A 15449-nucleotide genomic window follows, 5' to 3' on the forward strand; every position below is an offset into this window, starting at 1 on the left:
TTGAACAAGCAGCTATACCATAATATTTTATCATCATTGTTCAGTGTGTGGCTCATGCCTTATTTCCATCACATTATTCAAACTCTGCTCTAAAGACTGAACTGTTAATTTCTTCGTCGGCTTTTCTATGGCACACATCACTATAGTATCGAACTATTTCACAAACGTTAATGAGTTTATTTTCACAACATCCCTGAGGTGAGATAGTATTATTATCTCCATTTTGCAGATAGTAGGGAACAGACGCATGGAGTGATTAAAGTAAAAAATAGCCACTAGTTTTGGGTGCTCTATTTCATAGATTCCACAGCCAGAGGAGACCATGGTGATAATTTAGTCTGACCTCCTGCATAACATAAGCCACAGAAGTCCCCTGTTTTAATCCCTGTTTGAACTAGTGTTTATCTTTTGAAAAACATCCAATCTTGATCTTAAAGTTGCCGGTAATAAAGAATCCACCACAACCCTTGATAAGTTGTTCCGATCATTTTTTATCCTCACTCTTAAAAATGTGTGCCTTATTTCCAGTCTGAATTTGTGTACCTTCAACTTCCAGACACTGGATCTTGTTATAACTTTGTCTGCTAGACTGAAGAAAATTTCCCCATGCAGGTATCAAATGTGATCAAGTCACTCCTTAACCTTCTCTTTGTTAATAGATTGAGCACGTTAAGTCTATCTTTATAAGGCATGTTTTCTAACCCTTTATTCATTCTTATGGCTCTTCTCTGAACCCACATCAGTTTATCAATATCCTTCTTGAACTGTGGACATCAGAAACAAACACAGTATTCCAGTAGTAGTTGCACTGATGCCAAAAACAGAGGTAATATAACCTCCATTCTCCTACTTCAGAAATTGAATTAGCTCTTTTGATGAAAGCATTGCAATGGGAGCTCCTGTTCAGCTGACAGAGCCTTCATCCTGTAAATATGGCTCACTTTCTTTGTTCCTAGATGTGTAACTTTATGTTTGGCCATATTAAAAAGCATACATTGTTTACTTGTGCCCACCTTAACACACAATCCAGATTCCTTTGTATCAGAGACATGTCCTCTTCATTTTTTTACCATTCCCCCAAATCTTTGTATAATCTGCAAACTACAACAGTGATGATTTTAAGTTTTCTTCAAGGTCACTGAGAAAAATGTTAAACGGCATAGGGCCCAGAATCGCTCCCTGAAGGACTCCTCTAGAAACACACCTGCTTGATGATTCCCTGTTTACAATTACATTTTGAGAACTGTCAGACAGTTTAAAATCCAATTAATGTGTGCCTTGTTGATCATTTCTAGTTTTTTAATCAAAACGTTGTGTGGTACAAAGTCAAAATCTAAGTATATTCCATCATTACTATTACCTTTATCAACCAAACTTGTAATCGCATCAAAAAAATATACCAAGTTAATTAGACAGGATCTGTTTTCCATAAACCCATGTTGATTGGCATTAATTATATTTCCCTCTTTTAATTCTTTATTAATCAAATCCCATATTAGCTGTTCCATTATGCTGCCTGGGATCAATGTTAGGCTGACAGGCCTATAATTAACTAAAGTCATCCCATTTACTCTTTTTAAATATTGTCATAACATTTGCTTTCTTCCAGTCTTCTGTAACTTCCCCAATTTTCCAAGAGTTAACAAAAATCAACATTAACTGTCTAGAGAGTTCCATGGCCAGCTGTGTGATACTAGCAGTGTTACCAGTGGCACCAATATAATTGTCTCAGCAACAGTTCCTGCTCCACAGTGAAGCAAAGTAATGATTTATTTAGATGCTGCTCCATCCCCTCTTTGAAAACCCATTAAAGTACTGATATTTGTTCAGTAATGGAACTACTATATCAGCTGCTTCAGCAATCAATTTAGAAAGTGTAATCTATTCCATCGAACTGCCACAACTTCTTATTAACTTATTGTTTCAAATACACCGCTACCCCGATATAACACGGTTTGTGGGGAGCCAAAAATCCCTACCGCGTTATAAGTGAAATGCTGTTATATCGGGGTAGCAATGGTAAGGCTGCAGCGGTGATTTAAAGAGCCCGGGGCTCCGGCCGCGGGGAGTCCCAGGCCCTTTAAATCGCTGGCAGAGCCCCGCTGCCGCAGCCCTGGGGTAGCAGCAGTAGGGCTACAGCGGTGATTTAAAGGGCCCGGGGTTCCCCGCAGCAGCCGGAGCCTCAGGCCCTTTAAATCGCTGGCAAGCCCTGCTGCTGCAGCCCCAGGGTAGCAGTGGCAGGGCTCCAGTGGTGATTTAAAGAGCTCCGGGCTCCGGCTGCTGCAGGGAGACCAGGCCCTGTAAATCGCAGGCCGAGCCCCGCCTCCGCAGCCCTGGGGTAGCAGTGGCAGGGCTGAGGCGGTGATTTAAAGATCTCTGGGCTCCGGCCACTGTGGGGAGCCCAGCCCCGCTGCTGCAGCCCCAGGGTAGCGGCAGCAGGGCTCTGGCAGTGACTTAAAGGGCCCAGGGCTCCCCGCAGCAGCCAGAGCCCCGAACCCTTTAAAGCACTGCCCAAGCCCTGCTGCCGGAGCCCTGGGGTAGCGGCAACAAGGCTCCAGCCGTGATTTAAAGGGCCCTGGGCTCCCCGCAGCAGCCGGAGCCCTGGACCCTTTACAGCACCGCCGCAGCCCTGCTGCTACCGCGCTGTATGCAAACCCGTGTTACATCGGGTCACGTTTTAGCAGGGTAGCCGTGTAATTCTTTTACAGTCTTAACAAATCTACAATTGTTTTTGCAGTTTCTAATGATCAATTTCCAAGTTTGATTGAGGGGGGGAAATAAATGTATTGGGAAAGTATTATAGTACGAAGAATACTATGAAGAAATATGAAGTACACTACTTTGAAATAGGTGAATCATTAATTCCCTATGTTTAAAGTAGATCAATTACTTACAAAATAAACTGATTTTTGCACAGATATTCAGTTTAATTCTTTCCTTGAATTTACTTCTACCTACATCATTTACTTCACTTATTAAGAATCAAGTCTTCATAATTAAGGTAAACCTCAACTGCAGTATGTCCAATACTTTTCTAAAAAAATTCACAAATATTATAAAAAATGCTCCAGGACCCACTGCCTAACACGCATACAAAATTTACCAATTTACAGCCAGAGGTATATTTGCTCCGATTTCAATCACAGCTGTGTGTCTACTGTACTTTTTCTTAACTACCAGATTTCTTAGAGCTGTGTAACTACGACTGTGGCTAATCTCAGAATCATCAGTTTTCTTGCTTTTGCTAACAGTAACCAAACTCGTGGTTGGACTGTCTTCTGTACTAATGCGGACTGGATCTTCCTGTTGATTTGAACCTCTACCTGACCTAATAAAAAGAAAAAGCATTCCTTCATGGACATCAGCCAGATGTGCAACAAAACATGGAACAAAAGACACTATTGGAAAGCAAAACTCAATCTCAATTCACACTACAGTATTATGCATATTAGTGACTAAAGAGAGAGCCTTCCAAAATAAAAAACTTTTTCTCTCATAGCAGAAGTAGTAAAGGCAGCCCCACATGTATTCTTTAGTTGACTTATTTGCAACACAATCCAGATAGTAGATAGAAAACAAACATGTTTTAATTACTGCATTTACATTTTGGATTCCGTAGTTTGGCTTTTAGAGGACAGCATATTCAAATTAAATGCAGCTAGACTTCACAAGTGGTGTTCTGCCTGTCTGTTAAGAGCATTTGTGTGAATACATAGCATAGAAACAAGGAAATAGTTTTGACCATTGTGGTAGTATCATATTTTATATTGCAGTGTACTTGGCACTAACACAAGAACCACACTGTGAACAGGACAGAGCATCTCTGCTGTTTATTCTGGTTAAATATCTTAGACACAGAATCCGTTCTGAATTGTTACTCTATGCATAAAGACATCATCAGAAAATACTATGTAAAAACAGATTTGTATCTGGGACTGAAATTCTAGTACTAATACAAAAGAAACAGGTATTCCAAATTAAAAACATATGTGTGATACAGAACAGGGATACATAAGATTAGATAGTCTGCTATAAATGTTTATTGGGACTATCTAATCTTAATTACTCCATTTATCCGTAAGATTGAAGAGTGATTTGTGTGTCAGTACTTAAAAAGAAAAATATATTGTTTTACCATGGTAAATTTCTACAAGAGATACATACAGCGAAGTAATAACTCTTTTATATCATGATCTTCACCAAATGCAGAATGTTACATAAATAAATAACACTACAAAAAAGACATAGGTTTCCTTCAGATCTGGCAAAAAACAGATTATTTCCAGTGGTTCACGCTGTCTGAATGGGGCCCTATGACTGAAAACACTGAAGAGACTGAAACACAGGAGAAAAGAAACAAAGGGTGGGATCCACAAAGGTACTTAGGTGCCTAATGCCCATTTTTAGGCACCACTGCAATCCAGAAAACTCTAGCTCAGCTGCTGTCTAACTTCATAGGTACTTAAACTCACTTGGCACCTAAGCTTTTGTCTCTGGACATGCAAACTACAGCCTCACTCCTGGGCACCTATCTCCTCCACAACTGCCCGCTCTAGGCAACCAGATGCCTGTCTCCCACCTAAGAACCAGAATAATTCACGAACCAGAAAGACAGGCATTCAGCCACCTAAGCTTAATACAGGGGCCCTATTCATTAGATAGCATCTGAGCACATCTACTGGATCAGTCCTCCGGCTAGTTCACATACTATAGCCTGGGGGAAAAGGGGAAGAGAAAGAAAAGGAGGACCTCCCTCATAACCTTTAGCCGAGTGGATAGGGTATTCACCCAAGATGTGGGAGAGCCCCCAATTCAAGTCCCCATCCTCCTGAAGGAGTGAATGAATTCAAACAGGGATTGGCCACCTCTCAAGTGGGTACTCTAACCACTAGGACATAAAGTTTGGGAACCACTGTTCTAACAACCCATGAACCCCTTTCACTAAAATGCCAAGTCTCACAAACCCCCTCCTAAAAATGAATATTTCCAGGGGTTTTCTCCTTTACCTGAGTATAAATTATAAAAAGCAGTGATCTTAGAAATATAAAATTTGTTTTATGACATGCTTATTACACGTTATTTATTATTAATTGTTATTTATCATTACAATATTTATATTATATTATGAAAACTCTTTCAAGATCTCACTTTCGTAGCTTGTATCACTTTAAATAAGCCTGATATAAGACAAGGCTCCTACGTTTCATCAAAGAGTATCAGATGTGAAACAGCATGAAGGTATTTAAGAAGCCAACTCAAAGAGTTCCTCCTACACACGCATTCAGGTCTTGAGCAGTCCAGGCAAACAACACACGTTACAACAAAGCTAAAACTTGTTCTTCATAATAATTTTAAAAACAGCAAAATATATCCACCTCCCTTTCCATTTCATATAAGAAGTCTTGAAGTTTAAATTTTCTCAGTGTGATAGATATGCTTGCTTTCATCTGCTTCGCTCTTGGAAGTCCAGGGGCTGCCTGTCCGCCATTAGGGATTTTTTTCCCTGAGAACCACTGTAACATTTTGTGAACCCCAGTTTGGGAACCACTGATATAGAATCATTCTAACTCTATCTCTAGCCCAATTAATATTTAACTATTCAACTGTTTCATTAAAGTGGACCAACTTCAACAAGAGAGATTGAGGGACACGCATATCAGACTATTTCCACAGCCGAGTGGTTAGGGCACTCAACTGAGAGATGATCGACCCAGTTCAAATGACTTCTCCCACTCAGGTGCCTATCTCCAAGAAAGGAGAGGGGCTTAGCATACACCCCTCTGGACAGCATCTCCCATGGGCTAGCTTAGGCAGTTCCTCAGCTAATATGCTGGCTTTTGTGGATCATGTTCTTAGGTACCTATTTCTCCCAATTCATTCTATATGGAGTCTTTGTGCCTAACTCAAGCTTTGTGAACTCCAGCGGTTCTAATGATTTTCTAGGTGCCTACTAGGTGCTGTGGTGCTCAGCACTGCTACACCTAAGTCCCCTCATGGATCCCACTCAAAGATCGTTAGGGACATAAAGAGAAATATATTTAGAGAAGGAAACATTTTAACTTGGAATAAAGGCTTTTTTCCACCTTTAAAGGTTTACATAAGAGGCCTCGTTTTCTAGCTGACCCCCACTTAATAGGAATTAAATTTCATTTACCTTGGTTTGGTTGCATGTTTATGTTTGGTCTGGGGCCATAGTTGCCCATGGGCTGTCCTTGGCTCAGAGTCATCTGATTTTGCACTGGCATGCTTTGTGAAGATGGCACTGAGTGATTATAACCGCCCATGGACCCATGGCTACTTGAAGGCATGTTCATGGAACTGTTTGTCATAGTGAGTTGATTAGGCCCAGGTCCTTGCATAGGCATATGGTTAGGTCCTTTGGAGAGAAAAAACATGTTATGTTAAGTACCATTAAACAATCAACAGCAGTCACACTCAGTTACAACACTAATTATATTATGTACATTTATTAAATCAGCGAGTTGGCTTATGATTTGTTAACCTGATTAAATGTCATTAAGTTTAGTTCCACTGTGACTTTACATTCTCTCTTATATATTAGCTGAAACTTTTAAAATAAAAGTTGCAAATGATCATTCAGCCTTTCTTAAATCCATACTCTGTGCAAAGCTAGCCCTTTTAGCACTTAGCTCACAAACACCTTGATTTCAAAACACTCCTTATTGATCAGTGCAACAGTAGGATCTCTAGTTCAAGGGCCTGGCTATACAGATTTTAATTTATTCAGACTAGTTAATCTAGATATTCTTTTGAAACTGGTATTTAATACTTGGGAAATAATAAAAAGTACTGGACTTCAGACAGTGCAAAGAAACACACACACAAAACACATGATTATAAGCATATTTAACATTAGGTTCTAACATCAACTACACAACCAAAAGTTTATAAATATATTTACAGATTACAGAAAAAAAACAGTTAGCCTCTCACCATTTCTCCCAGTGAAGACCCAAAGGATGAACAACCTGGTCACACACCCATATGGCCAGTTATACCTCTTCACCCTTTACTCCTCCCTTCCTGGCAAGACAGGTTGGAGTTTGATCGATCTCTTGATTATACCCACTCTCAATGGATATTTTAAAAAAGAGTATAAATACGACTGCTTGATAGGACACCATCTGATCAGTTTACCTATTCTTTTAGCTGGGAGATGTGAATTAAAGTCCCTTTTCTCCCAATCTCAATATCAGCTGTTCACATTCTAAATATTTATTTTTTGTAACTGGAAATTGCTTCTATAAAAGGATTTTTTTTGTCTCTCTACAGTGGCAGTGGAAGACAATTTTATTTTGTACAGCTTTTTTCATATAGGCTTTATCCCCAAAAACTTTACACAGTATTAGATAATACAGTTATAAAGTTAAAATGAAAAAAAAAAAGCAGAGAGAGAAAAACAGGTAAGGGAGAATATTTTCTGATCAGATAGGAGGGTCGAAAAGGTAGTGAAATCAGGAAGGTTTACGTAAATGACAAGTACCCTAAGAGAGAAGTACTGTATGACATGCGGTACCTAAAAGTAGCCCCTATAACCCTCATATTCATAATTCGTATATGGTTGTAATATTTCATACAAAGCATGCCATGTAAGATACTACATGAAAGGTCATGATATGCTGAAACCCATTGTTCTGTCAAAATAAGTATATTGTTAGTGTGTATAATATTATTTGATTTTTCTGTATGGTTGTTATTGAAATATGCTGAGAGTTTGGGAGTCACCCATTGCTAGTTCTCCAGTGACAACAAAGGAGGTGGCCCACACACAGGAAGGTGTTAAACAACCACTGATCAGCAGGAGAGCTGTAAACAAGAGATTTACAATTCTGTAACAGAGTTGTGTTACCACTACACAATGGGGATTGCTCAACTCTATGACTCAGTTGCAAAAGACCACACCAGGTGGACTGCTCAACTCTGTGACCCAGCAAGGCCCACCAGGACATATTTGGGCCAGTATTTTCCAGGCACATGGACTGAGGGTATAAAATAACGGGCAGTGGCATCAAGCGATTACCTCTTCCCTCCCCCACTTACGCCGAAGGCAACAAGAATGCTGGGAAGACAAAGACTTGAACTGAGGAGACTGGTCCCAGGCTGAGGGTATGGCTACACTTGCAGCCGTACAGCACTGCCACGGGAGAGCTTCCACGGCAGCGCTTTGAAGTGCAAGTGTGGTCACAGCGCCAGCGCTGGGAGAGAGCTCTCCCAGCGCTGCAGGTACTCCACCTCCCCTTGAGAATTAGCTTGCAGTGCTGGGGGCACTGTTGACACTGGCGCTTTGCAGCGCTGTAACTTGTTGCACTCAGGGGTGTGTTTTTTCACACCCCTGAGCAACAAAGTTGCAGTGCTGTAAAGCACCAGTGTAGCCAGGGCCTGAGAAGGAAAGTCAGTCTGTGTATTACGAACTAAAACCTACCTGCAACACCCAGTGGGGTGAGAAAAGCTGTTTGATTCACCTCTGGTTTAGTCTAAAAGTTCAGGATTTAGACTGTGTGTTTACTTTTTATTTTCTTAAGGTAACTATCTCTTACCTTTATGCTTACCACTTATAAACACTTATAAACCACTTATAAAATCTATCTTTCTGTAGTTAAAAAAATTATTTTAATATTTTATCTTTACCACGGAGTTTGTCTAAAGTGCTTGGGGAAGCTGCTCAGGTTACAAAGGCTGGTGGCATATCCATTTTCCTTTGATGAAGTGGCAAATTAATTAGTAAGTTTACACTGTTCAATGAAGGTCTTGAGCAGTGCAAGACAGTATACTTCTGGGGTGCAAGGCTGGGGGCTTAGGAGACTAGCTGTGTTTCTCTGCATGTAGCTCATGAATGGTTTGGAGAGCACTCAAATTGGCTTGGTGTGCCTCTGCATGCTGGTGGCTGAGTGATAACGGTGCCTGGAGGGGTTTGCTGCTTGTCACTAGCAAAGCATTGTGAGAGACAGCCCAGGTTGGAGAGTTAAGGAGGCACAGCAGTTCCACAGTTGCAGGTTGTACCCCAAGTAACCCATCACAGGAAGGAAGCCTATCATACTACCAGTAGCAAGATTATGTGATGGGGCAGAGAGGGGATGCCAACGCTACACAAGCTGAGTGGGGAGTGTAGAAATGATAAGTCTATAAGTAGGCTACATCATGGCTAAGTAGGGTCAAGGCTTTAATTGCGAAATAAGCTGCATAAAGGATATAAAACAGAAGGCAATTTTGAAATGGATCTTAAAAGAAACACGGAACCAGTGGAGCAGTATGAAGACATAGGCAATTTGGTTGTATTTTTCTGGATGGTTGACATCAGCATTCTATATGTCTGGAGAGCCAGGTCGTGGCCAAGGAAACATAGCTGCAATATTCAAAATCAGAAGAAACTAAGGCATAGATAAGGATTTTTAGATGAGGCAGTGTTATACACCAGAGGTTCTCAAACTGTGGTCCACAGATCACCAGTAGTCTCCGAGCTCCATTGAGATGGTCTGCAGATAGTTCCCTCTAAGGTGTGCGCCTGGGTGGCTGCACATGAGAGAATGAAGGGCCACCCACCCAATTAGTGAAGCCGTGCAGGTGTGGCTCCACTAATTAGGTGCCTGGACCCTGGAGAAGACGCACATGTAAGATGAGGTAGTGGCCTTGGGGAGAATAGGGGGTAGGTGGCAGGAGCAGTGGGGTAAGAAGGGGTGTGGGGAATTTGGGATGTGCAGGGCTGTGGCGGTCAGAGAAAGAGGCAACTTTCCCCAGTTCCAGGGCTGTGGCTTCCCAGGAGAGATGGCCTTTCTTCCCAGCCCCAGCTCGGGGGCTGCCACAGCAGGGGAGAAGGGTAGAGACCCCCCCTTCCTTCCCAGCCCCAGCTTGGGGCTGCCACCGTGGGGGAGAAAGGGCACATCCATCGCATTAGAAAGGTAAGATGACTGATATTAAAATATGAGTTGTGTGCTTTTATTTGTAGAACAAAAAAAGTTAATTACTATTAAGTTTTTTTATATATATAGTGTTTTTATCGAAAGCGCTTTTCAATAGTTAGCTAATGATACAAACAACATTTGGAAAGATCATTACGTGGTCCACCGAGACCCTCAGAAATTTTCAAGTGGCCACAAATAGAAAGTTTGAGAACCACTGTTATACACAGCGTTACAGAGGCAGTTATTGGCAGATCTGCAAACAACAAGATGTATAAGAAAAAAATGAAGGTCAAGGATCATACACGAATAAAAAAGGCAAACGGGAAGAAAATACAGAAACTCACCCTTGAGGTGAGCTTGTTGTCTGGCTGGTTGGTGGTTTTTGTGTGCTTGCTTGATTGCCATGTGACTGCTTGATTGAAGTTTGTAATGTGTTCTGTTTGGAGGATCTGTGAGCTGTGTGCCATGCGGCCTGAAAGCTTCCTAACAAAGCTCTAGCCTGCTCTCCTTTGATCCCTAATCCCTTAAGGATCCCCTGACAAGGGGGCCAGGGATACCTCAGTGAGAACAGGAGTTTAAAAAGCCAGCTCCTGTGCGACCAGAGGAGCTAGGAAACAGGTGAGTTTTGTGAGGGAGATTAGAGCGGGAGCATAAGAGCCAGATACAACTAATGACCATTCTCTAAACTTAAGCCAATAAATGTCCCTCTCAAAAAAACAAAACAAAAACCCTCTGCAAGAGTAAAAATAATGCAGGCAGATGTCCAGCAGCAAAGCAGAGGCTATCTAGTTTATTGCCCTGAATGCAGCATGTATAATTACCTGCCTTGAGGGCAGGGGACATATGTGTGCATGCAGTGCAAGCAACTCATGAGATCACAGTGGCTGAATTGGAGGAGCTAAGGGAGACAGAGAGGTACACAGATGAGACTTTCTGGACACAGTAGAGTGGTCCCACCCTCACTCTGATAGCCTGTGTGCTGTTGAGAAGGATGGAATTCTCACCAAAGGAGAACATCAAGCTGGAGCAGAGGGAAACAAAACCATAGTTGGGACTGTCCTTCCAGATGGAGTCATGATATCCTATTTCACAGAGGCTACCCCTCCAGAGGAAGGAACCCCTGTTTTTTGGAAGAGAGACAGGTAATAGTAATGGGGGATTACATTATTAGAAATATCGATAGCTGGGTTTGTGATCACTGGGTGAACCACACGGTGAATTGCCTGACAGGTGCGAAGGCTGCAGACCTCTGGACAGATTTGTGTGCAGTGCTGGGGAAGAGCAGGTGGTTGTGGCACATGCAGGTACCAATGACACAGGGAAAAGTAGGAGAGCAGATCTTGAGACCAAATTTAGACTGCTAAGGAAGACATTAAAGTCCAGGATTTCCATGGTAGCATTCTTTGAAATGCACCAGTTCCACGTACAGGGCCAGTTAGACAGGCAGAACTGCAGGGTCTCAATGTGTGGATGAGACATAGTGTTGGAAGGAGGGACAAAGGAACAGGGGCACCTTTTGGGAACAAAGAATGGTATTCAGGAAGGATAGGCTCCACTTAAAACAAAACGGAACCAGATTGCTAGCTGGTAAATTGAAAAGGTCGTGGAGGAGTTTTTAAACTAAAGGCCGGGGAAATCCAGCAGCCACAGAAAAGCATATAGTTCAGACAGACACACCCCAAGGAGGAGGATTTATAAAAGGGCATACTCTGTATCCTAGTAAAGAGGCGAGGATAGAAGGTGATAAAGTACAGGTCAGAACTGAAGACAAACAGTCAAACAAAAGAGAGTCCTATTCAATTACATAACATGAAAGAAGACAACTAAATATTGACAAATTTTATAAGTGTTTGTATACAAATGCTAGAAGTCTAATTATTAAGATGGGTGACCTTGAGAGTCTGATATTAAATGAGGATAATGATATAATAGGCATTACAGCAACATGGTGGAACAATGATAATCAACACCAGGGTACAAAATATATAGGAATGACAGAGTGAGTCATGCTGGTGAAGGAGTGGCACAATATGTGAAAGAAAGCATACAATCAATATTGTAAATATCTTGAATAAACCAAACAGTATCACAGAATCTCTTTGGATTGAAATTCCATGCTTGAATAATACGAGTATAGCAGTAGGAATATACTACACCTCTACCCCGATATAATGCTGTCCTCGGAAGCCAAAAAATCTTACCGCATTATAGGTGAAACCGCGTTCTATCAAACTTACTTTGATCCACCAGAGTGCACAGCCCTACCCCCCAGGAGCGATGCTTTACCGTGTTACATCTGAATTTGTGTTATATCAGGTGGCATTGTATCGGGGTAGGGGTGTACTGATCACCTGACCAGGATGGTGACAATGCTTGTGAAATACTCAGAGAATGTAGAGAGGCTACAAAAACAAAAAACCCCAATAATAATGGGGGATTTCAACTATCCCCATATTGACTGGATACATGTCACCTCAGGACGGGATGAAGAGATAAAATTTCTAGACACCACTAATGACTGCTTCTTGGAGAAGCTTGCCCTGAGACCCGCAAGGGGAAAGACAAGTCTTGATTTAATCCTAAGTGGCACACAGTATCTGATCCAAGAGGTGAATATAGCTCAACCGCTTAGTAACAGTGAACATAATGTAATTAAATTTAACATCCCTGGGGAAGGGGATACCAAAGAAACCCACCACAGTAGCACTGAATTTCAAAAATGTGATCTATATAAAAATGGGGAGGCTAGTTAAATGGAAATTAAAAGGAACAGTCATCACAAGAGTGAAATGCTTGCAAGCTGCATGGAAACTACCTGAAACACCATAACAGAGGTTCCAACAATATGTATGCCTCAAATTAAAAAAAACAGTAAGAGGGCCAAAAAAAAAGCCACCTTGGCTAAACAGCAGAATAAAAAGAGGTGGTTAGTGACAAAAGGGTATCTTTATAAATAGGAAGTTAAATACTAATGAGGAAAATAGAAAGGAACATAAACTCTAGCAAGTCAAGTGCAAAAGTATAATTAGGCAGGCCAAAGAATAATCTGAAGAGCAACCAGCAAAAGACACAGAATCTAACAGCAAAATTTTAATTACACCAGAAGCAGGAAACCTGCTAAACAACCAGTGGGGCCACTGGACCATCAAGGTGCTAAAGGAGCACTCAAGGAAGACAAGACTGTTGTGGACAAGCTAAATGAATCAGTTTTCACTGTAGAGGATGTGAGGTAGATTCCCACACCTGAGTCATTCTTTTTAGGTGACAAACCTGAGGAACTGTCCCAGAATGAGGAATCAATAGAGGGGGCTTTGGAACAAATTAATGAATCACCAGGACTAGGTGGCATTCACCCACGATTTTTGAAGGAATTCAAATATGAAACTGCACAACTATTAACTGTGGTATGTAACCTATCGCTTAAATCAGCCTTCGTACCAGAGAACTGGTAGACAGCCAATGTAAAGCCAATTTTTTTTAAAGGCTGCAGAGGCGATCCTGGCAATTACAGGCCATTAAGCCTTTCTTCAGTACCAGGCAAATCGGTTGAAACTATGATAAAGAACAGAATTATCAGACACATGGATTAACACGATATGATGGGGAAGAGTCAACACAGGTTTTGTAAAGGGAAACCATGCCTCACCAGTCTATTAGAATTCTTTGAGGAGGTCAACCAACATGTAGACAAGGATGATCCAGTGGATATAGTGTACTTAGATTTTCAGAAAGCCTTTGACAAGGTCCCTCATCAAAGGATCTTAATCAAAGTAAGCAGTCATTGGATAAGAAGGAAGGTCCTCTCATGGATCAGTAACTAGTTAAAAGACAGGAAACAAAGAGTACGAATAAATGATCAGTCTTCACAATGTAGAGAGGTAAATAGCAGGGTCCTCCAAGGATCTGTACTGGACCAGTGCTGTTCAACATATTCAGACATGATCTGGAAAAAGGGGTAAATTGAAAGGTAGCAAAATTTTGCAGACAATACAAAATTACTCAGGATAGTTGCAAAGAATTACAAAGTGACCTCACAAAACTGGGTGACTGGGCAACAAAATGGTAGATGAAATTCAATGTTGATAAATGCAAAGGAATGCACATAGGAAAACATAATCCCAGCTACACTTACTTAATAATGAGTTCTAATATTACTTGTAATATTCAAGAAAGCGATCTTGCTGGAGTCATGGATAATTCTGAGAAAACATCTGCTCAATATACAACAGCAAAAAAAAGCTAACAGTTATGGGAATCATTAGGTAAGAGATAGATAAAAAGACAGCATGCATCAAACTAGCATTTTAGGCAGCCAAGGTACACTCACACCTTGAATACTGCATGCACTTCTGGTCACCTTATCTCAAAAGATATACATTAGAATTGGAAAAAGCACAGAAAAGGACAGAAAACATGACAAGGGGTATGGAACAGCTTGCATATGAGGATAAATTTAAAAGAATGGGATGGGTGATCTTAGAAAAGAGACAACTAAGGGAGGAAATTATTGAGGTCTATAAAATCATGAATGGCATGGAGAAAATGGATAAGGAAGTGTTATTTACCTCCCTTCAAATAACACAAGAATGAAGTTCACCCAATGAAATCAATAGGCAGCAGATTTAAAACAAAAATAAGGAAATATTTTTTCACAACAATGTGGAACTCATTGCCAGAGGATGTTCTGATGGCCAAAAGTATTTCTGGGCTCCAAAAAGAATTAGATAATTCATGGAGGACAGGTCCATCAATGAACATTAGCCAAAATGTTCAGTGACTCAATCCCGTGCTCAGAGTGTCCCTAACTTTTAACAGCCAGATGACAACGGATGGATCACTCAATAAGTTGCCCTGTTCAGTTCATTCCCTTTAAAACATCTGGCACCAGCCACTGTAAGAAGACAGGACACTAGTCCATTGGTCTGAGCCTGTATGGCCATTGTTATGTTCTTATGGAGTTGTGTTTAAGGAAGTGCTTCTTAGCCGAAAGAAGCAAAGCCATAAGTTTACTTGATCTGGCAGACAGAGATAATGAAAGGATGAAGTGTTAAAGGTGTCAGATGTGTGCAGTAAATAGCTACCTTTGTAGTGATGGTAAGGCTAAAGATAGAGAAGATAAGCAGAAAGATGGGAGACTCAGAATCAAGTTTTTGCAGGACTCCATAGAAGAGGGGTTCATGGCACAGAGTAAGATCCAGAAAGAATAATTTGGTAAGCAGGAGCCTGACCATGACAACACAGAACTGGAGAGGCCTGCATAATCACGTCTCCAAGAAAATCAAGCACTGCTTAAGACTGTACTGGTGTCAAGGGGAAAAAAGCACATCATCAATAACTACAGGTTGAAATAGGTTTTCAAGGGTGGTAGAGTAAAACTAACATTTGAAAGAAAACTCAAAGATATCATACAAGAAATTATTATAGGGATGACAAAAGGCTACTTTCTCAAGTACAAACACTCCCCGACTTACGCAAGTGTTCTGTTCCGGAACGTCCTGGTAACTCGAATTTTGCCTAAGTCAGAAACGT

At 41.1% G+C, this 15449-nt stretch overlaps 1 protein-coding gene across 8 annotated transcripts in view; it reads right to left on the bottom strand.

Annotated features, from left to right (window-relative positions):
* The window catches only part of SS18 (SS18 subunit of BAF chromatin remodeling complex), a 64849-nt gene that overhangs the window by 19312 nt on the left and 30088 nt on the right, over positions 1-15449 (bottom strand). For all 8 annotated transcript variants that reach the window (XM_030552950.1, XM_030552946.1, XM_030552951.1 and 5 more), the window contains one exon: positions 6155-6376. In XM_030552950.1, coding sequence (XP_030408810.1) covers positions 6155-6376 — 222 coding nt within the window. The remainder of the gene's footprint in view (positions 1-6154; positions 6377-15449) is intronic.

This window comes from Gopherus evgoodei, chromosome 2, assembly GCF_007399415.2.
Source record: "Gopherus evgoodei ecotype Sinaloan lineage chromosome 2, rGopEvg1_v1.p, whole genome shotgun sequence".
In the NCBI taxonomy this organism is placed as follows: domain Eukaryota; kingdom Metazoa; phylum Chordata; order Testudines; family Testudinidae; genus Gopherus; species Gopherus evgoodei.